Source organism: Haliotis asinina, chromosome 6 (genome assembly GCF_037392515.1).
Source record: "Haliotis asinina isolate JCU_RB_2024 chromosome 6, JCU_Hal_asi_v2, whole genome shotgun sequence".
Taxonomy (NCBI): Eukaryota; Metazoa; Mollusca; class Gastropoda; order Lepetellida; family Haliotidae; genus Haliotis; species Haliotis asinina.
The window spans coordinates 833,525-857,517 of record NC_090285.1 but is presented as its reverse complement, the minus strand read 5'-3'; the positions used below and the strand labels follow the sequence as shown (position 1 = coordinate 857,517).

At 40.5% G+C, this 23,993-nt stretch overlaps 1 protein-coding gene across 2 annotated transcripts in view; it reads right to left on the bottom strand.

The window, feature by feature from the left end:
* Window positions 1-10,870: 10,870 nt before the first annotated feature.
* LOC137286498 (cytoplasmic tRNA 2-thiolation protein 1-like) overlaps window positions 10,871-23,993 on the bottom strand; it is a 61,962-nt gene continuing 48,839 nt past the window's right edge. The window contains exons 9-15 of one of the 2 annotated variants that reach the window (XM_067818401.1): window positions 21,130-21,194; window positions 20,686-20,751; window positions 19,606-19,664; window positions 18,686-18,745; window positions 18,264-18,351; window positions 18,032-18,068; window positions 10,871-12,034 (exon numbers count right to left, since the gene is read on the bottom strand). In XM_067818401.1, coding sequence (XP_067674502.1) covers window positions 11,822-12,034; window positions 18,032-18,068; window positions 18,264-18,351; window positions 18,686-18,745; window positions 19,606-19,664; window positions 20,686-20,751; window positions 21,130-21,194 — 588 coding nt within the window. In that variant the 3' untranslated portion in view covers window positions 10,871-11,821. Of the gene's footprint in view, window positions 12,035-17,505; window positions 17,753-18,031; window positions 18,069-18,263; window positions 18,352-18,685; window positions 18,746-19,605; window positions 19,665-20,685; window positions 20,752-21,129; window positions 21,195-23,993 lie in introns of those variants that run through there. The other variant, XM_067818402.1, reaches the window with a different exon arrangement.

Genomic DNA, 23,993 nt, shown 5'->3' with positions numbered 1-23,993 from the left:
ACCGCGGTCCTCAAGAAAGGATAAGAGTTTGTCCATTTTAACCCGCACTCAAGCATATGCACGTTCAAGTAATGGCATCTGAACCAGAATTTGAGCACTCACGATATCTAACTTGTGCGCTCAAGATACTAACTTGAGCGCTCAAGATAACTAACTTGAGCGCTCGAGATATTAAATTGTGAGCTCAAGATGCTAACTTGACCGCTCGAGATATTAACTTGTGCGCTCAAGATATTATCTTGAGAGCTCAATATCTTAACTTGTGATAAATTTTATTTCATGAGGTCCCTTCAGTGCTTCCGTATATTATATATTTATATAAATATATTATAATTTCAAAAATATGGACGATTTTTTATTCAGTATTTATACGTTTATCTTTAACAAACGTTTAACTTCTTTTTTCTTCTCATAAAGACGCTGAAATCGTTTTTTTTTATCCGCGCCATGGGCCTTACCTAATCGGTAATGACCTTTGACTCTTATACCACACACAGAACACATATAGTTAGTATAATCTTTACAGTTAAAAAAACAATAACCCTCAACTTTGCTTCCCTCACCACAAATATCAGTTTTCCCCATAAGTACCCACTGACAAGTATATGGTGCTGTCCTCAATGTTTTTAATATTTTGTGTAATTAGTCTAATTGTTTAACCATTAACACTGTCGCTGCTACCCCCAGTACCACAAATACCAACTCACGATCTTTCTGACCCTCTGAAGGAGTGTAATACTGAGATATCGTTGGTTCTTTACCTAATCATCCTAGTTGTTTACCCGTTAACATGTAGTATTCTTTCATAGCTTCATCGACATCCTTAAAAGTCCTAAAGGAATTATTTTCGCGCTGGAGTTGAATATTGATAAAATCTAGTCTCTTCATTCGTCTCATAGCGTATTCAGCCTGTGCTGCCTGTAGTTTTTTTCTACAGCTATATCGTGTCGTTTTCGTTCCGCTTCTACTTCAGCGGCGCCTGACCCTCCAAATTGTGAAAATAGAAAATTACTCCCCGAAAATGCTAGGGCAATCACGAGAGACCCACCAGCTATCATTGCTACCGTGGCCATATTATATTTAATACTTTAAAATATTTTCAGGTATAATACCTTGCTTCACCAAAACGTCCTTGGTGGCCATCGCCATACCAATGTTCATAGTAAGCATAAAAATCTCTTACAGGTCGAAGTCGAGTTTTATAGTCGGTTGTTTTATAATCATTTTAGTCAACCGAGCGTATCCTACTGCTAATCCGGAAACCACTACTCCATGGTATGCATCGTTAACGAATGTTTCTTCCCTCAGACATAATATATATTAAGGAAAATATATAATTTTAATTATAACATAATATGAGGGTCGATAGTGGGGGACACCGCCATACGGAATGCCCTGTCCGCAACTGGTTGTGTTTGGGGTGACTTGCGGTGGGCTGTCCGCAACTGGTTGTGTTTGGGGTGACTTGCGGTGGGCTGTCCGCAACTGGTTGTGTTTGGGGTGACTTGCAGTGGGCTGTCCGCAACTGGCTGTGTTTGGGGTGACTTGCGGTGGGCTGTCCGCAACTGGTTGTGTTTGGGGTGACTTGCGGTGGGCTGTCCGCAACTGGTTGTGTTTGGGGTGACTTGCGGTGGGCTGTCCGCAACTGGCTGTGTTTGGGGTGACTTGCGGTGGGCTGTCCGCAACTGCTTGTGTTTGGGGTGCCTTGCGGTGGGCTGTCCGCAACTGCTTGTGTTTGGGGTGACTTGCAGTGGGCTGTCCGCAACTGGTTGTGTTTGGGGTGACTTGCGGCGGGCTGTCCGCAACTGCTTGTGTTTGGGGTGACTTGCGGTGGGCTGTCCGCAACTGGTTGTGCTTGGGGTGACTTGTGGTGGGCTGTCCGCAGGAACATGAATAATGAAACAACAGCAGTGGTTACTACGCCACCTACTGCCATCCACAATTTTTAATTTTCTGTCATTTAATTTTTGATTAATATATCTAAGGCTTACGAGGTTTACATTATCGTGCAGGTAAATAGGTGAAATATTAATAGGTATGTTTTTATCTACAATACGAACCCCATTTGGGCTTATTAATGGTTCATAGCCTTGAATTGTTATGATTAGGCAACGTTTATTCTCATGTTGTTTAAACCAAATTATTCTCAGTCCTGTGTGAGATATACGTCTATAATTAATGTGGTGTTTGGTTTCATACCATAATTTGAACCTGAAAAACAATCACGTTGGTAATCGTAAATACTGCGAATGACTAAACTGGTGTTCAAGTTGCCTGGCGCTAACATGTTGCCACTGTGACCTGGTGTGTGTAATACTTGTATAGTATCATCTTTTAAAGGATTAAAGGATGTGAGAAGTATCCCGTTGTTAATAATTTTGGAGACGAAATCATTTTGATTAAAAAATATGTAAGGGTTGCTTATTGTTATTTCAGTTAACCATTCAAGCTCTGTAAGATTTGTTAGTGGCATCTGTTCGTATGGGTCGTCATTAAAGTATAGGAGGTATGGGGTGCCTTCTTCACCAGGGGAGTTGAATCGCTTTGTGTCACCTAGATCACCGAGTGTTACACGGGAGTGATTGCTTACCATTGTTTATATAATTGTTAGAAAATAGTTGCCAATTGTTTTTCTGATAATGTCTCATGTGTGAACTTCAAAGTAATAAAATCTAAGGTATCGGATAGAAAAATCTTGGTTAGAGATATAGTGTCTTCTAAGTTAACGCGAACACCTTGCAGGCTTGTTCGTGATTCATGCATCACCCGTACATAAATAGAGCAAACTTGATTCTGTTTTCCAAGTAAGTTTGATTCCACTAGGTTGAAATGTTGGTAAACCTAAATAAACATGTATGGCCAGCGTTGAATTCTCTGGGAGTTTTTTCATTTGGTAATGCACACCGTTAAATTCAGTAACCAACTGCAATACTTCGTTTTCCCCGGTTTTACCCGATAGCATGTGGCCATGGGCTGCCATATTCGAGACTGGTTTAATTAATGCATTGCGCCTCTGTACTTGGACGTAAGCTACGAGCATGATTCCATTATTTACGACTTTGTTCAGGTGGTGGTCTTTGTTTTCTGGGAAAACGTATGGTGAACTTAGTGTTATGTTGAGAAGCCAATCGATTCCACATGGTACCAACACCCACTTCTTGTCGTCAGTGAGCAATAGATAGTACGATTTGTTTTCTTCAACACTTATTCTTTCAAAGTCTTCTAAATCGCATAATTTACACCCGAAAGATGGGTATATTCTCCATTCATCCTCGTCGTTGCGAACTATATCGTATCGTGTGTTGATGATAGATCTTGATGTATCTAGGTTAAAATGAACCACCAGAACCACCACCGACGGTGGGAACTTCAACGCGTTTGCAAATGCTGTTCATAAGCTTAAAAGCGTATATTTTGCCATCTATTCCTGAGTCATCAAACCCTTTAGTATCTCGGAGGTCTGATAAACCAACATTAATGCATTTATTTATTCGCATTCCTGGGCCTTGACTACTAGCCATTATTGTGTACGTAGTGTTACGCTTAAGTAGCCGATATTTATAGTATTATTTTTTATATCTAAAATTGAAATTTTTAATTCAGAAATATTACGATTTATTAATTTTTTATACTGTCTCGATACAAATGACTCAGTTCGTCCATCAATGTATTTTTCTGTTTTAACCGGGACAGCCCTTAACAATGTGGAAGGGATTTTTATGTTTTATGTTACCTGTTTTGCGAAGCTGATCGAGATGAACATATAATATAGCTCGCGGTATGGAACTAGCTCTGGTAATTTCCTACCGGTGACGGTAGTATTAGGTTTTATTTCTTCTGATGGTAGCCCTAGTATATTCGCCAACGGTCGGCATAGTCTCAGTGTTGTTGAACTGTTGTTAACACCACTGTTCTGTTTGTCATTTATTTTAAGGTCAGCTCCTAAGGGTTTAAAAATTTCATCGTTGAGAGAACATACGCTGTAGTATCCATCGGTTATTAAGTGTCTGGCTCCACTAATAAACATTTTATTACTATTTTTATTCATGTTTGTTGATCGTGTGTAGTAGGTTATATCACATAGTGCTATTTCTAGTTGCCCACATGTGTTATCAATAGCGTGCGTAAGTTGAACTGCCTCACCGCTCTTTATATCCGGAAGAGTAATGTACATATTATTATATTTTTATATTATATAACAATAATATGTATAAACCCGAAGTACGTTGCCCAAAAAACGATAACATAAATGCCTCTGACTTCACACACATGAAAATCTTAGTTGACGTAGATGGTTCGTATTTTAAAACCCAGTTTGTAGATGCTTTTGGAAAGTATAAGCTATTAGTCACGGATGAGAAATCTGTCCACGCGTGGTTCAATAGCCCGATGCAGTTTTGGCAGAACCAACTCTATTTCGCGATGTGGTGCGCTACGACTGGGTGCGGTCTGACGTTGACAGTTTTGAGATGGATGATTTTGGAGCTACTACTCATCCTGATGTTGATGTCGATGAAGATACTTCGTTTACTAGTTTGTCATTGAGTAATCAAATGTTAAAAACAACAGTAGATGATTATTACGATGGATTAAAAAAACGATAAAAACTACGTGGAGCCTCAGGGTCAAGACTATTCTAATTTTACCATAGATGATAAGGGCATTCTTCGTCTTAAGGATAACCCGGAGATTGATATCATTAGCAGGCGAACTAGAAAAGCCCTTGCCTTATCAACTCTAGCCAGTCGCCATGGTACCAATTTTATCCGCGATAAACTAAACATGCAGGATTATGGTGGTGCAAAACCTAAAATGGGGAGTTCTGTGGACAGCCGACTGCAAGTCCCCCCGGAGGTCGTTCAAGATCTGCAAACTACCAGATCCGAGCTAAGTAGGGTGGGGATACCCCACACCCCTAGTGACGACACATCACAGCGTGCTACAGAAGCATCGACCACTATTGAAAATCTGTTGAGTAAACACTGGGATAAACCATTACCGAGATTTGAATTTCCAATGAGGGAACTGTATGGTCTAGACGAAGCCTTGAAACACGTGCGCGGAGAACTCGTGAACAACATGGGGACACTGAACGAACTAGACAAGCACATAGCTAGTGAAAAAGTTAAACTCAGGGAAACGGAAGACGATATGAAGCGTCGTATCACGGAACGGATTAGTAACTTAGAAGACGAGAGACGTACCCAATTAGAATCCGCTTCCTCGAATCGTGCACGGCTTCGAACTCAGATCAGCCGCATTCGGGAAACCGTCGATAGAATACTGAACGAGGATACAGCATTAGCCGACAGGATTAAAATTTTGTTCCGTGAGCAAGGTATCACTTTTGTCAGCGTTCTGACAGCATTAGGTTTCGTTATATCAACTATTGTAGTATCTGTTACTAGTAGGGGTTCCCCCAGAGGGACTACCCCACCCCCAACACCGAGTGGTGGTGACGTCAGAGACTGGATAAAAAAAAACCATCTCAAATCGCGCGGGGAAGACCTGGCTATACTCGCTGGTAAGGCCGCAGAAGCTCTGCCAGGTATACTAGGAAGTATTGTATCGTGGATGCTCACCACACTGGGTAAAACCGCCACGTGGCTTAGTCAAAATATATGGGCATTCATAGTCGCCGTGGGTGGGCTGGTGTACGTTACAGCTAAGGAATTTTTTACCAAATAAGGTAGGGGGTATCCCCACAACCCTACTAGAAGAGTCTTAGCCAAATAAGGTAGGGGGTATCCCCACAACCCCACTAGAAGAGTCTTAGCCTAATAAGGCACAAGCCGACAACGATACCTCCGACAACTAACGCTGTTTTACTATCAATGTGCTGCTGATTGGACGCCTGCACGGTGGGGGATATTGTGGGGGATACCCCTGGTTTAACCCTTGGCTCTGGTGGTGATGTCACTATACCCGTTTCACCAGTATGCGTTGATGGTTGTACGTGGGAGACGTTGACGTCGGTGCTAACACCCAATTTTTGATGGGCCGTGGCGATGATTATTTCATTGTTGTATCCCGTTATTTTATTGATTCTCAGACGCATATCACTCAGAGTCATATATAATCCCACATCGAACAGGTAGTCGACTTTTGACCTGGCATATTGCAACGTGTTTTGATATCATTTTATTGCACTAGGTAGATAAACCGGTGATGCCATCGCGTCCTCAGTATTAGCCACGAATTGTGTTTCTGCGCGTCGTAAGCGGTTCCTTTACTACTGGAGCGCGTCTGTGATTGTGCGCCTAGAATAGCCCACATGTACGTTCTAATCGAATCGTTTAAACAGATAATACCAGCGCGAGTGTATCCTTTCGATGTATCCAGCATAAATATTTTCCAATCATCTTCCGAACCTGGAGGCTGCTCCACTTTTTGAATAGTGAAAGCAACATCCCCTTTAAACTTCCTACGATCATCTCTCCATGCATTGCTTGACAGACCAAAGTCCTGGCTAAGTATACCTCGTCTCAGTAAATTATCGCTGGCATCTTTAACTGTTTTTTTTTTTTCATATTTGGTAGGTTTAGGAACAATATCATCTAAGGCATGGAAAAAAATTTCCGTACCAAACATTTTTCGTTTCATAAAGTTTGTTAGTAAATGTTTTTAAATGTTTTTACCGAGAGCCCATCGCTGTAAGGCATTCCTAAACCACGATTTAGACCTGGTAAACGCCAATCGGTCTTAGGGTCAATTCCGAATTCATTACAAATCCGTTCGTTAGCACGTCTATCATACGCGTTGTTCGTTACATTCCATGTCTTGTCCTGTGGAAGTGGAGCGCTGATCACTTTGAGGATACGCCTAATCTGGTTGTATACGTGAAACGTGAAAACTGAGTGTATAAAAATATGGACGATTATATTATAGACACACAGAATGGGGCTGTATCCAGCCCTAGATGAAGAAGGAAATGTAAAGGGGAGTGTAGAGGGGTTTCGACTTAAACAGATATGTAAAATAAACCCACAGCTAGAACAAGAGTGTGATATTCGAGCATCACTACATAAAAAAAATACAATACAGCCTTAAACTACATAGATGACACGGATACAACCCTAATGGCAGCTAGCATGGGATCAGGAGCAGTAGGAGTTGGGCTGTTGACAACCATCGTAGCTGCACCAGTGGTGTTAGGACTTGAATTAGCAGCTATAGTTACAGGAACAGCTAGGACGGTGTTTAAATTTGTATCCCGCAAATCGTAAAGCAAAGAAACACGATGAAATTAGAATCCTTGCTGAGGCAACGTTAAACACTACAGAAGATCATATTTCTACCGCACTCAATGACAATAAACTCTCAGATGAAGTGTTTCGTTTAATACTAAGTGAACAAAAAATACAATAAAATGAAAGAGAAGATTCGTCATAAAAAAGCTCTGTAATAAGCGAGGACGAGAAAAAAATATATATAAAACAAGGGATACAAGCCCAACAAACATTTATTACAAAAAACCAACGACATAATAGAAGATACACATTAAACTGTTTCGCCGAGGTCAATATTTTCAATTGATCTTATTTATCAAGGGTTTAACGGTTTGGTCCAGAACCACTCATAGTGCCTTTTTATCACTAATCGTAAACTTTTACGTGGAAGATGAAAAGTGGTCGTGTTATGGGGCTTATAAATTAAGATGGGTGAGGGAAGGACAGGTTATTATATTATGGATTATATATGTTGAGCCAGAACAACCATTACGTATACTACTATCCTCGAGCCCGCAGGGCGAGGGGAACATAAACAAACCTCGAGGGTACATGAGCCCATGACCCCATCGTGACCAGTAAACAACCTATAATATACAAATATTATCACCGGACTGGTATGTAGAGAACAGTATTTTTTTTTTCGTTTCTATGGAAATTGTGTTAGCTTGTCTTGCATTTTTAACGACTATTCGACCGAAAAACGGATGAAATTTACTTGGGTAAAGTATGCTTTGAATATGATTAAAAAACGTCTCACGTGAGACTATCAGTCTTTGCACATGATTGATTCGACCCTGATCGATTTGTTGTATGTAAATATGATCCATGTATATATGTATGATATTAAGTTTACGGGCTTGACTACAATACAGTAACAAAACTGAACTGTACATCGAATTCATTCATTGGGTTTACCATTAAATCAACAAAGTTCATCTGTCACTCAGGTTACGAATTTACGTGCTTATGTGGCAGTTTCGGAAGAGAAACAAAGGATTTACAAACATGTTACGGTGAACACGAAAACATTGTCCAAATTCCACCGTGCGAAACCTAAAACATCTCTCGGAGTGCACTTGCTTTGTTTAAAGAAGCCGCAGCACGAAGTAATTAATTCTTTGTGTCATGGGAAATTCAGATTACATTGGCTTCTTCGTTAGGCTCGAAATTGAACAAGCGGCATCAAAACTACTATATTAACTTGTAATGGTCATATTGAGGAGCTTCTAGCCTGTTAGATTCTTATATGAAAACTCTTACAGCTGTGCGTTGAAACTGAATCACTTCCACATAGACATGACAATGTATAATTGTCAGAAAAGACAACCACAAAATTACACCAGCGTAATCTTTTGAAATTATAACAATCTCTCCATGTAAACTATACTTGTAAAATATCACATTCATCGTTTCCGGGGTAGAATAGTTCTTCTGCAACCATGCTTGCCACAAAAGGCGACTATGCTTGTCTAATGAGGGGACTTAATGGGATCGGGTTGTCAGACTTGCCGACTTGGTTTATACGTCATAGGTTTCCCATTGCGCAGATCGATGTTCATGCTGTTGATCACTGGATTGTCTGGTCCAGACTCGATTGTTAACAGACCGCCGCCATATAGCTGGAATATTGCTGAATGCTTCGTAAAACTAAACTCACTCACTCACTGGCATTCATCGCTCGATGACAAAATGTTTGATTTTCAAGTTGATTGTCTCCAAGCTTAAAACTAATACATTGAAAACGTGTGTGATAATTCAGTTGATGTTAGTTCTATACCCTTCCGAACTGGCTAAGGCCAGGGGTCAAGATAGTAATCCAGCGAGTTTGAAGGTGCCGTGATCGAGCCCACCTGTGACTGGATGTAAGAAATCTTGGAGTCAACTCTGAGTGTAATGTAGAGTCGGGGAATGTTATATTCATCGGCTGTCTGTTGGAGGAGCTGTGAACGCGACCACATACAAATATCATTGTATGCTATTTAAGTGCAAACGGTTAATAAATGACGGATCACAAACCAATAACAACACATACCAAATGGCTTTCATAGCACACGGTGAACAGTGGACAAAAGACTGAAGCTACCGGTTGTTGGTTCAAGCTCGGCTATCACAGCTAATAACTATGAGCGATTCTAGTAACTACGTTACACATTCAATACGTGTCCTTATAACTTTTGTTTTTCCTGAAGTGAATGTATAATAGAAACATGTCTGCATTTCGACAGTGAGTGAGTGAGTTTGGTTTTACATCGCACTCAAATATGCTGTCAAAGATTACCGGAGACATCGCTCGGAAAGAATAAATACTTCTGACAAACTGAGGATATGACCCACACAAGCCCTTCATATCAATGAATGGCCACACAAAGAAGAACATTACAGGACGCCTATAGTTCAATGAGCAAAACGGGGATTGTCTCCTCTGATTATGATGGCCTGTCGACAGCTGAACGTGAAACAGTTTCATAGAATGTTGCAAAAAGTAAAGATAAAAAAATTAAAAAGGAACAAACAGGATAACTGACAAACATGCCCCAGACGACAACGGTCTTGGAGAACACCATCTGTGAACTGTTACTGGTCTCACCAGATCACTCAAACATCCATCACCTTGACAGTCGCATGCCTCCCTTTCAAGTTAACACCTACAGCAGACACAGCTGCGGCTATCTAATAGCTATCCACTGATAAATGTTGACTCCACACAGTAATGTCCATTTGTTGACATGATTATTTCAGACAAACGTCTCATGCAAAAAGGCGTCGGCCCTCCTTGGAATGTTCACGGCCATTACTGTACTCGATGTACCAACATCCAGTAACACAACGGGTTCCTCGGATGCCACTATATACACACCAGTCACAGTTCCAACCAGACACAGGTGTGATCGAAGTGGGTGGTTTCTGTATTTCAAACAACCATTAGGAACTATAGACACCTTTTGTGAATCAATCATGGCTGCACATTGTTATTTACATATTACTGTTATACCCGAAATTCCTCCCAAAATCAAAAGTGACCATTTAGGTCTGGAACCCCATGAGAGTTGAAATGAGTTTCCAGCATGGGATTCGCTGTGAGTCCCATGTCATGTACAGTGAAAGTACCACCATTCTGATGTAGAATGGTGCAACAAAAGTCACTCTGTAGATTAACAAAACTTAACACAGATATGTATCAAATTTAACATTTTGTGTTCTTCAAAACATATTTTCCAACACAGCATGGATCCTCATTATGGATACTGATATGTTGTGTTGCACCAAACAGTGCCTCATGATCAGCCAGGAGTGTCTGCTTGTTCTCAGCCCTTGCAACATTTCACCAAATTTGATGGCACCCTATAAGTGCTTGCCTGGGGGGTCAAAAGTTTAAAGTCATTAATTGAGTCACTCAAACTAACTTTTCAGGTAGAATTGTTTGTAAATGTGTTTAGACATCAAGTATGAGGATGATATGGGTCAAGTGTCACTTGAGAGTGTATTCAGTTCATAGATGTTATATGTGTTTATATTCTTTAAAATGATTTAAATATGATTATTTATGACAGTCAAAATTTGTGTATTTTATTGTATTGTTGACAGCGAGTCGTGAATGTACACAAGCATGTAGAGCTACTGTCAGTGAGTGAACATGATTGAGTGGTCAAATGCATAATTTATTATACAATGGGTTATGATTGCTATACTGCAGTGAAGGTTTAGAACTTTCTTTGCTGCAAGTATCAGGTTTCTCAGTAGCAATCCTGGCCAGTTTTCATCAGTTAGTGGAGAGCAGATATTTCATAAGACCTTCGCTTATGACAGTTCTGATGCTTCACTTGTGTTGAGGTACTGTAGTTCATTTATGTTTTACTTTGTTTCAGAATACCAACAACTGTGTGTTTACTTGAAAGGTGAATACACAGATTCGAGGATATACTGGCCAGGTTGTTGGTGGAGATAGGAAGACTTGGTTAAAATCAATACAGCTGTCTATGACCCTGAGTACATGTCAAAAAAATCTTTATAACCTTTAAAAGATCGACCAATTGATCGCTGATAACTAGCTCCTAATCATCAAATATTCATGAACAGCTGTATAAATCAGTGTGCACCAATCAAGCCAGAAAAGTTGCACTCCATGCTTTATCCGTATTACTTAATACTCTGCTGTATGGCAGCCTACAAGGTAGCAAACAGATCTCAAACCAGCACAACATAGCACCGAGTTAACTTTGGAGGTGAGTACACTTGGAGGAGATACATGGACCACCTAATTTTGATGACAAGCATGGATCACTGATGACACAGTTATGATGACAAGTATGGAACACTAGTAACCTAGTTCTGATGACGAGCACAGAACACCAGTGACCTACTTCTGATGACCGGCATGGATCACTGATGACCTAGTTATGATGACAAATATGGAACACAAGTGACCTAGTTCTGATGACAGACATAGAACACAAGTGACCTAGTTCTGATCACGGACATAAAACACTAGTGACCTACTTCTAAAAGAAGAAGGACTATTGCAGTATATACTGACACACAAAGTCTGTTCGTTTGTCAAGATATTTCGGTGTTACAGTTTATCAATAACATCAGAAATCTATATCATCAACTGTTAGCTTCCTCCTGTCCAGCTGCAACTTCTTCACTTCCTCTTCACAACCAGCAACACCGGGTACCTTCACAGACAGCTGACTGCAGGAACCTCCATGTGACTTCTCTACTCTGACAATGTTCATCTCACCAAACACTGCTGCAGGACTTGAAATGCTCTGAGCTTCTTCTTGAGCCAGTTTGTCTGCCAGCTGAAAATGCAATATTAATGAATCATACTGATAAATGTTTCAGAATAAAATGTTATTAACAAGAACCATTAGATTTCAATCCTTTGATGGTGATGGTGATGGTGATGGTGATGATGATGCCACAAAGAATATGACGCCAATCTCACTGACTACTCTGTGTCACAGAGAACAGGCCAACAATCTCATTCACTATTATGTGCCATAGAGTACAGGCCAACAATCTCATTCACTATTATGTGCCCTACAGAACAGGCCAACAATCTCATTCACTATTATGTGCCATAGAGAACAGGCCTACAGTCTCATTCACTATTATGTGCCCTACAGAACAGGCCAACAATCTCATTCACTACTATGTGCCATAGAGAACAGGCCGACAATCTCATTCACTATTATGTGCCCTACAGAACAGGCCAACAATCTGGTTGCGATTGAAGTCTAGAGCATCAATTTCTGACATTTGTGCCGCTGTAGCCAAGGCAAGCAGAAACAGCGTCTTCTGAGTCAGCAGTTCAAATGAGGTATGGTCTAGCGGCTTGTACACATCGCTTGTGAGATGTTGGAGTACGATGTTTAAAACACAAGCTGGAGTTCTAAACCTGCCTTGTTGGTCTTCCAACTTGAAGGAGTGTAATAAAGCAAGTAGCTCAGGTACTTTAATCAACTTGATCCCTGTTTTCGTAGTGATAACCGACCTGAGGGTCGCCAAGTATCTAGATAATGTAGAACCTTTCAGACCTCTGGAATGTCATAAATGACATAGATAATCCTCTATTTGTGGATGGGTAGCCTTAATAGCCGTGAATCCTTTCTTCCTGGCATATGTCTCAAACCGTTTCCACTTGTCATCATATAAGGTGGATTTCCGTAAAGCTAAGGTGACAGCTTTCACTGCCCTCGCAGAGTATCCTCTGTGTTTTAAACAGGCTTTAATACAGTCCATACGCGAAGTCAGAAGGAAGATGGATTGCCGTGCACCTGTTTGGTGCTGGCTGTCCCAATTCTTCTATGAGTATTGGGAACCAATGACTCGTTGGCCACTAAGGTGCATCCAAAATCAGTTGTAACAGTTTCTTCTTTTTGATTTTGCTGAGAGTATCCTTTGCCCAGGCTAACAGATCTGGTACCGGTGACACAAAGGTTGTTGTTTGTTTGTTGAACCTTTTCGCAAATAAGCCTATTTGCAGGGATCCGAAAGTCTGGTTGATTAGTTGAAATGCCTCCAAATGAAGCATCCACTCTATTGGTGATGGATGAAGAGGATGAGATAAGGCACCTGCCATGACGCTGCAAACTCATGGTATGCAACATGCTTTTATGTGGAGATTCAGATTGTTGACCATGTCGAAGAGTAGAAACGTCAGGTGTAGAAGATATGGAGATCTCAATGACCCTTGTTTGTTTATGTAAGAGACCACTGGGAGTTGTCTGTTTGAATCATCTTTAGCCTATCTCTCAATACTGTCGACCAGTGAATCATCACTTTCATCTCCAATTGGTTGATGTTAGAAGCTTGATCTTCCTTCTTCCAGACTCCTGCTGCAACCTCGTCTAGATGGGCACCCCATCCTTGGAGAGATGCGTCTACATACAGGTGGTTGTTGAATGCCGGCTCTAACATATAAGTTCAGACATTTGATTGGTGAGTCCACCAAAGTAGAAATGGCCTCAAATTGTTTGGGAGCAGAATCTGACCTTTGTTGTTGAGATGTAGATTCAAGAAGCGTTGTAATGGGCGTAGATACAGTCTTCCACTTCTGGACATATCCTCAGTTGACGTAAGAAGACCTAGGAGACACTGCCACTGTCGTAGTGTCAACAGAGAGAGTAGTGCTTGATTTATCATGTGATCAATCTTGACCCACCGGTCCTCTGGGACAACAACATGGTTCAATGTGGTGATGAAACAAATCACGAGGAACTTTAGATCTTGTTGAGGTTCCAATTCCTACTTCAAGTGATTTACTAACCATCCCAGCTGTGTTAGTAGCCTGATGGTGAAGTTTAGCTCCAGTCTGAGTTGACTTTTGTCTTAATAAGCTTGTATGCCATCATCCAAACTAAAAAGCACTGCCAAGCCGTCTCAGGTGTAGACAACTGATGATGGATTTGGTTACCCGAGAAAACAGACATGGTCCCGAAGATATTCCAAATGGTAGAACCATCCATTAATAATGCTGACCATTGAAAAGGAAGCACAGATATTTCCTGGATTCTCAATGTATCGGGATGTATAGATATCCATCCTGAAGATTGATGCTGGTGAGATAGTCCGCTGGTCAGATGGGGAGCTTAAGTTGCAGAAGATGTATCATTCTGAAGCGCTCTGGTTTCCATAGAAACTTCTTGTTGAATTCATTCATGTTGTATGTAAGCCAAACTTTTTCTTTTTTCTTTGGAATTCTTCTTGGGTACCAGAAAAACTGGAGAGTAAAACCTGGCATTAGATTCTGAGGCAGTATTACTTCCACTGCTCCCTTCTGTAACAACATTCTTATGGCATCGGTCAATTTGTCTAGTTGATCCTTTGCATAAATGATGAGAGCTGGTACTTTTTTGACCAGAGGGGTAGTTTCCAATAGAATGTTGTAACTGTCTCGAAGAATCTTCTTGACATACTTGTCTGTGGAGAATTCCCCAATTCTTCCATTACAGTTGAAGACATCCACCCACTTGAGATGGTTGTACAGGAATGGCTAGGGGTGGAAGACTCCCGTTGTTCCGAAACTGATCTTCAATGTTTACCTCCTTTACTCTCCGTGGACGAATGGCCCGACGTCTGAGAGCGCCTATTTCTTCCATAGGGGCGACGAAAGAAGAAAACAAACTAAAAGTGCTTTATGGTTCAACTTCTTTATTATACAAGGTCATAACGTTTCTAGACAGATTCTAGTCTCTTCTTCAGGTGAGGTGAGGATAAAACTAAAGGGTTGTAGTATATATACACATAATAGTAGACCGATAACAATGGGTAACAAGATATACAGGTTTGTATTGATTGATGTACAGGCTTTGATTGATTGATGTACAGGCTTCAACTTATGTACAGGCTTCAACTGATTAGGTTAACGAGTTACAGGTAAAGATGTTTGGATCAAGATTAGTCACTAAGGATAAGGTGGTTCCATGCATTGGGTAAGTAAACACCTCCGTCTCTGTTGATTGAGGGCTTGTTCCGCTTGATTGCAATGGCTTCTAGGAGCTTCCGTTTTTTTAAGTCACTGGCGTTCCTAACTAATGTCCTGGTGTTGTCCCAAACAATCTTGTGATTGGGGTTGTGCATGATGTGTTCACATGCGGCAGACTTCTGATCCAAATTTTGAACTGATGTTTTGTGCTCTTTTAACCTGATAGTCAGTGGTCGACCAGTTTCACCAATATATGTCTCTTTACAACTACATTAGATCTGGTAGATGCATCCTGCTGGATTGTTGCATTTAGGTGTTGCTGTCCATTAGCTGATAGTAGCGTTTTCAGGTTGGTGTTGCTACGGAAGGTGACGTCTATTCCTGTTGTTTTCTTGATGAGACGGCCGATGCGATGACTTATCTGGCCATGGTATGGTATGTTAATTCTGATGGGGGAAGGTTCTGGTTTAGTTGACTTGGGAGTTTCTTTCAGGGTCTTGGTGATGGTGTTGCTGACTAGATGGGGTGGGTACTCGTTAAGGTCTTGGAAGGTTGATTTCAGGTGTTTTAATTCGCTGTGGAGGCTGACAGGACTGCAGACTGCTTTTGCTCTTCGTGCCAACAGCTTCCCTTCCTGGACTTTCTTCTCCATCGACATCAACAATCCATAGCCACCAGTGTTTACCGTAAACCAACACATACGGATCAGTACATTCATCACCAGTCCAACCATCATCCCCAGATCAAGAAAGGCATAGTAGCTACCCTACCCATATATTGGTGAAACTGGTTTGTTGTTAGTACTTTGGCCTCTTCCTATTATGTACCACTTGTTTACTCTATCACACACTGTTATTAATGTTAATCCACTGTTAGTCATAACATTCCATGTATATAAGCTTCTCACTATTTGGTTGTATTCACTTTTAGCTTGAAAATGATGTAAGAATCTACATCGAAACATTGCTCAACGTAATACACAAGATGTTGTAATCCATAAAGCTGTATGTTTCATTTTTGACAAAATAATTACAAATTTAATGAAACATGATGTATATATACTTAAGGCAGATACCACATATGACATAAATTTTGTTAAAGGTCACATGCAATGTAAAACACAACTTTGCAGATTCTGGTACCTTTCGGTATGCACTTACCGAAACAAATCATGAAAAAAGCCAATTCAACCTATAAAGTTGAAAAAAAACGCGGTGAAAGAAAAGCCCGCGAAATCGGAGTTCAAACGTTTCACTAAATTCCCCCCAGCGCTGGGAGGAAAACTGGTTTCAACAGCCGTGCTGCGCTGCGTCCATAACGCATGCGCAGTGAATAGGTTCGCGAAGCTTGAAACAGTATGCATGCCCAGCGTCTGAGGTCGTGAGCAGTAGTCTAATCGTGGTTGTGTACACAAACAAGTAAATAATCTACTCGTTACGTAAAACAACTTGTTGATGTGTGGTAAGCAGTCTCTGTCACAGAGAAAGCTCAGTGTCTGGTTTATTCACACCTATATGTCTGTCTGCCTCTCTGCTGAAGACAACGTGCAATACACAGCTTCAATCATCGACCACGTGCAATTTGAACTTAACACCTATCAGACTATACGACATAAAGAAAATAAGTTGATTTATGACTCGTGCACCCGAGTCCCATGTGTGCCACATTATGTAATTAGGTACGTGTGATACACATGACATGTTTCTATGTCTGTGGGTTGCAAACAAACTACATTCATTTTTTCGGATGACTGGATCTGACGGAAATTGGTGCAAACTCTTGTCAGTTTCAAGTCCTGCTTTGTACTTGGGCGAATGACAGATTCCAGCCACGCAGTAGTTTACCACCTCTACTGACATGATTTTTTATTGGATCGAGCGCAAATTCAGAGTTTGTATTTTCCAAACCCAACATCTCTATATACATTCTTCATGGATAACGACTTCTTTTCGTGTATATGATTTTGTTTGACAACAGTATATGATTCCATACTCATAAGACACATCAAGTACACAAAAAGAAGTTGTTATCCATAAAGAATCTTACTTTCTTGTGACTGGCTATACTTCTAAAATGCCTATCAAACAGATCATCTTTCTGTACACACAATGAACCCTCAGCATATCAGCAAATGAAACAGCCAATCGGAAGCCGTCGATACACTTGAGTGCATATCCACCCGCTATATTGACTGGGTTCGGTCTCCCGAGGGCTTCGTTTCAGGGGAAGTAAGCCCAAGTACAAAATATTGCACTTTTGAATTGCGATTGTACGCTTATAATTGTGTTTATTTGTTTTTTCAAAAGCAGCAATGTATATTATATGTCATGAATAAGTGTTAAATGTGTTTTAATTATGTTTGATTTTTTGGTTGCATGTGACCTTTAAAGGACCAAACTAAATAAAAACACTTATCGCTGTATTTGGACCCCAGGATGCCTCCAGCCAACATCTTCGGGCGATCAGGAGAGAGTGACAAGCATGGCAGGTCATGTGAACTTTTTGGCGGGAAAGGAAGGCTTCCGGTGGGTGAGTGTATTTTACATCAGTTTCTTTTAGAAGGGAACTTCAAGGGATTTCAGGTGTTCCACTATCCTTGCAGGGAGGAGGAGATAAGCAATTAAGCATGAGTCAGACTAAGAAAAAATGTGGTTATTTGTAAAAAAAATGTCTGACAATGTGTTGATTTGTATCCATGGTGTCACTGTCTTTGTGTGATCAGGCCCTGTAACAAATCCACTTGTCAGAACCAGGAAGAATGTCCTAAAAATCTGTTTTTACTTTATTTTAATTAATTTTTAATTGTGGTTGTTCCCAGTACAGCATAAGTTGTCTCCCTCGGACCCAGAATGGAAAAACCCAGTCTTACCTTCCTCCTTTCTTTGTGTTCCTTGCCAATACCAAGTCTGCAGAAGAAAGATATGCACACATATTTACAGACCAAAACACAGGTTTGTGGGCCTACAGACACATGACTGCAGGCAAAAACGATAACACTTGAATGAGATAAATGCCCGTGGCCTTAGTATGACCTTATGGACGTATACATGTAAACAATACAAAATATCAAAGTAGAAATAGCCGGGTTTGAGGTTCCGTACCGTGGCAGTCCTCTGTTAAGTCCCTCCAGAAGGACGCAGGCTTTACACACAGGGTTGCTGGACATGTAGCCACAGCGAGAACACTGACCTGCAAGGGAGGACAGACAGTCTGGTGAGGTCAGCATGGTCTTGCAGTATTGAGTGAATGACATGTTACATAGGAATAGGAATATAGGAATATTTTAGCAAAAACATGACACAACATTAGAAAAACATAGTATACCAAACCATGATTGTCCCTCATTCTGCCCATGTCACAGTGTAACTCTCATACAAAACATGATTGTCTCATTCTCGCCATACTAAATTAAGTGTCTCACAAAACATATGAAGGTCTGTCATTGTCTCTGTGTCACGATGTGTCTCTTAAACAAAAAGTCACAAGAAGCATGTACATCACAGCATGAAGGAGCACGACTTACCTTGCACTGGCATTCTAACCTCCTTCTTCACAGATAGACTCTCCCCGGAATGGATGATGTCTGAAAACACAGCACAATGTGGTTACAGATGTAGTTACAGAGCAATGGCATTCTAACATCCTTCTTCACAGATAGGCTATCCCCTGAATGGATCACGTCTGAAAACAGTAGAATCTGGTTACAGATGTAGTTACAGAGCACTGGCATTCTAACATCCTTCTTCACAGATAGGCTATCCCCTGAATGGATCACGTCTGAAAACAGTAGAATCTGGTTACAGATGTAGTTACAGAGCACTGGCATTCTAACATCCTTCTTCACAGATAGGCTATCCCCTGAATGGATCACGTCTGAAAACAGTAGAATCTGGTTACAGATGTAGTTACAGAGCACTGGCATTCTAACTTCCTTCCTCACAGCCTCTTCTCCTGAATGGATGATGTCTGAAAACACAGCACAATGTGTTTACAGATGTAGTTACAGAGCACTGGCATTCTAACTTCCTTCCTCACAGCCTCTTCTCCTGAATGGATGATGTCTGAAAACACAGCACAATGTGTTTACAGATGTAGTTACAGAGCACTGGCATTCTAACTTCCTTCCTCACAGCCTCTTCTCCTGAATGGATGATGTCTGAAAACACAGCACAATGGGTGGGTAGTCACTTTGTCATCTTGTCAGTCTCCTACTTACCAGCTCAGCTGATTCTTGGAAAACCTGTGATGAGAGGTAGTGCAAGAGTGAACATATAGAACAACTATACACAGCCAATGAAGATCACAACATATTAAGGTGATTCCCACACAATTGCAGAGAGTGAGTGAGCGACAATGTCCAGTAGTCCAGTTGTACCTGGGCATGTCGGCTAAATGGTAGACGAGATTCTGATGTAGACTAGGGGCCTGCTACCCCGTACTCACCTATGATTGCACTTGGACGCATCTTCTCAAGGTCCTTGATGAATGCACGGGCAAATCCTCTACAACAAAAACATCATGATCTAAATACATGACCACTCTATATGTCATTCTTTAACACAAATAGTGGGGACAAGGTAAGGTGCAGGGCAAGCCACAACATGCCAATGATCATTTTAATTTCCTGTCACAAATAATCCAACTGATTTAACTGTAGGCTGACATTATGTAAGATAGAGTAGATACACTTGGTAAGGGAGTAATGCACTTTGTATTTTATAGTATGCTATGGTTACAGAGGTGAATATAAGCACATGGTGGAGGACAGACACCTTTGTCAGAAAAAGGGCACTTAACATGGGAATAGGTGCACTTCAGTTAAAAACAATTACCTATAATGGGGATTAGATACACCTAGTGAGGGAACACATACACCTAGTGAGGGAACAGATACACCTAGTGAGGGAACAGATACACCTAGCGAGGGAACAGATACACCTAGCGAGGGAACAGATACACCTAGCGAGGGAACAGATACACCTAGCGAGGGAACAGATACACCTAGTGAGGGAACAGATACACCTAGTGAGGGAACAGATACACCTAGTAGGGTAACAGATACACCTAGTGAGGGAACAGATACACCTAGTGAGGGAACAGATACACCTAGTGAGGGAACAGATACACCTAGAGAGGGAACAGATACACCTAGTGAGGGAACAGATACACCTAGTGAGGGAACAGATACACCTAGAGAGGGAACAGATACACCTAGTAGGGTAACAGATACACCTAGTGAGGGAACAGATATACCAAGTGAGAGAACAGATACACTTAGTAAGGGAACAGATACACCTAGCGAGGGAACAGATACACCTAGTGAGGTAACAGATGCAGCTAGTGAGGGAACAGATACACCTAGTGAGGGAACAGATACACCTAGTAGGGTAACAGATACACCTAGTGAGGGAACAGATACACCAAGTGAGAGAACAGATACACTTAGTGAGGGAACAGATATACCTAGAGAGAGAACAGATACACCTAGTGAGGGAATAGATGCATACAGTGTGACCGACCTACCTGTAGGCATTGGGAGAGTAGACGCACTCTGTAGAGAAGTAATCCAGTTTCTTGAAGTAGGCATACCTGTAAAATCAGAGAAATTGCACCTTCAGTTGAGTAACAATATCATAAAGCAGATGTTCTATAAACCAACAATCTCCAGAGACCATTAACAACTTGTACATAGCTTAGCCAGACTGGATAGCTTGTTTCCTCATCAATCTATCCCACCTTAAATACATGGGAACACAGACTTCCAGTGTAGCATTATAAACCCTAAGACCAAGGCTTACATGTGTATACATCATATATTCCATACAATATTGTAAAATAGTGACACAAATGTACAAAGGGAGATAACTCTGAACATGCTATCTCTGCCTCCTAGTGTCCCCTTCCCTGGCTGTTATCTGTTGGTCTCAGCACAAAACATGAACAGCACACATCAAGAGGCATGCTTACATGACAATCTCTTTCTCATAGGTGTATTTAAATGGCTTACACCGCGGCAGAGCTCCATCCATACCCTGGAATAAACCAGTCACAGTGAAAAACATGAAATATGTCACAGGAATAGTACATATAAACCTCAGATGTCACATTTACATCATCTCGGAGGTAATATTTTCTCCTTCTTTCATGGTCATATACAATAATCCTGGTACATTCTACATAATACTCCAAACTTGGCCCTGAAAGTAGATTTTCACAAAATGAATTCTTTCAACATCAACATTCAAGCATTCAAAATCAATTGAAAAATGTCGTCAAACTGAAAGTGCAAATGTATTCTCTCGCTGGATTAGAACTGCATCTATCAGATAATGAATTGAAGGCCCTGTCTCACAGCTACTGAGCCAGTGAAGATTTTTGTGTTAAATCAGGTGCTTATATTTAGGCCTGCTGCATTACATAGATTTTACTACCACTTCTGTTACTACTGACAGTTTAGATGACCAATTCTGATATATTTGTCGTCTTTTCCTTCAATTTATATGACAGATATAACACGATCCTGAGGTTTTGGTTGAAAATGTAAACAGGCTCCAGCTTTTCGTTTCCCTCAACCTCATGTTTACAATTTCAACCAAACCTCGAGATCGTGTTATATCCATAACTCATAAACCAATAGATCTCACAGGAACACTACTCAGACATGAATAGATCTCACAGGAACACTACTCATACACCAATATATCTCACACGAATACTCCTTATACACCAATATATCCCACAGGAACACTACTCATACACCAATATACCCCACAGGAACACTACTCATACACCAATATATCTCACAACAATACTACTCATACACCAACATATCTCACACGAATACTCCTTATACACCAATATATCCCACAACAATACTACTCATACACCAATATACCCCACAGGAACACTACTCATACACCAATATATCTCACACGAATACTCCTTATACACCAATATATCCCACAACAATACTACTCATACACCAATATATCTCACACGAATACTCCTTATACACCAATATATCCCACAACAATACTCCTCATACACCAACATATCTCACACGAATACTCCTTATACACCAATATACCCCACAGGAACACTACTCATACACCAATATACCCCACAGGAACACTACTCATACACCAATACATCTCACAACAATACTACTCATACACCAATATATCTCACACGAATACTCCTTATACACCAATATATCCCACAACAATACTACTCATACACCAATATACCCCACAGGAACACTACTCATACACCAACATATCTCACACGAATACTCCTTATACACCAATATATCCCACAACAATACTACTCATACACCAATATATCTCACACGAATACTCCTTATACACCAATATATCCCACAACAATACTACTCATACACCAACATATCTCACACGAATACTCCTTATACACCAATATACCCCACAGGAACACTACTCATACACCAATATATCTCACACGAATACTCCTTATACACCAATATATCCCACAACAATACTACTCATACACCAATATATCTCACACGAATACTCCTTATACACCAATATATCCCACAACAATACTACTCATACACCAATATACCCCACTGGAACACTACTCATACACCAATATATCTCACATAAATACTCCTTATACACCAATATATCCCACAACAATACTACTCATACACCAACATACCCCACAGGAACACTACTCATACACCAATATATCTCACACGAATACTCCTTATACACCAATATATCCCACAACAATACTACTCATACACCAATATATCTCACACGAATACTCCTTATACACCAATATATCCCACAACAATACTACTCATACACCAATATATCTCACACGAATACTCCTTATACACCAATACATCCCACAACAATACTACTCATACACCAATATATCTCACACGAATACTCCTTATACACCAATATATCCCACAGGAACACTACTCATACACCAATATACCCCACAGGAACACTACTCATACACCAATATATCTCACACGAATACTCCTTATACACCAATATATCCCACAGGAACACTACTCATACACCAATATACCCCACAGGAACACTACTCATACACCAATATATCTCACAACAATACTACTCATACACCAATATATCTCACACGAATACTCCTTATACACCAATATATCCCACAACAATACTAATCATACACCAATATACCCCACAGGAACACTACTCATACACCAATATATCTCACACGAATACTCCTTATACACCAATATATCCCACAACAATACTACTCATACACCAATATATCTCACACGAATACTCCTTATACACCAATATATCCGACAACAATACTCCTCATACACCAACATATCTCACACGAATACTCCTTATACACCAATATACCCCACAGGAACACTACTCATACACCAATATACCCCACAGGAACACTACTCATACACCAATATATCTCACAACAATACTACTCATACACCAATATATCTCACACGAATACTCCTTATACACCAATATACCCCACAACAATACTAATCATACACCAATATACCCCACAGGAACACTACTCATACACCAATATATCTCACACGAATACTCCTTATACACCAATATATCCCACAACAATACTACTCATACACCAATATATCTCACACGAATACTCCTTATACACCAATATATCCCACAACAATACTCCTCATACACCAACATATCTCACACGAATACTCCTTATACACCAATATACCCCACAGGAACACTACTCATACACCAATATATCTCACACGAATACTCCTTATACACCAATATATCCCACAACAATACTAC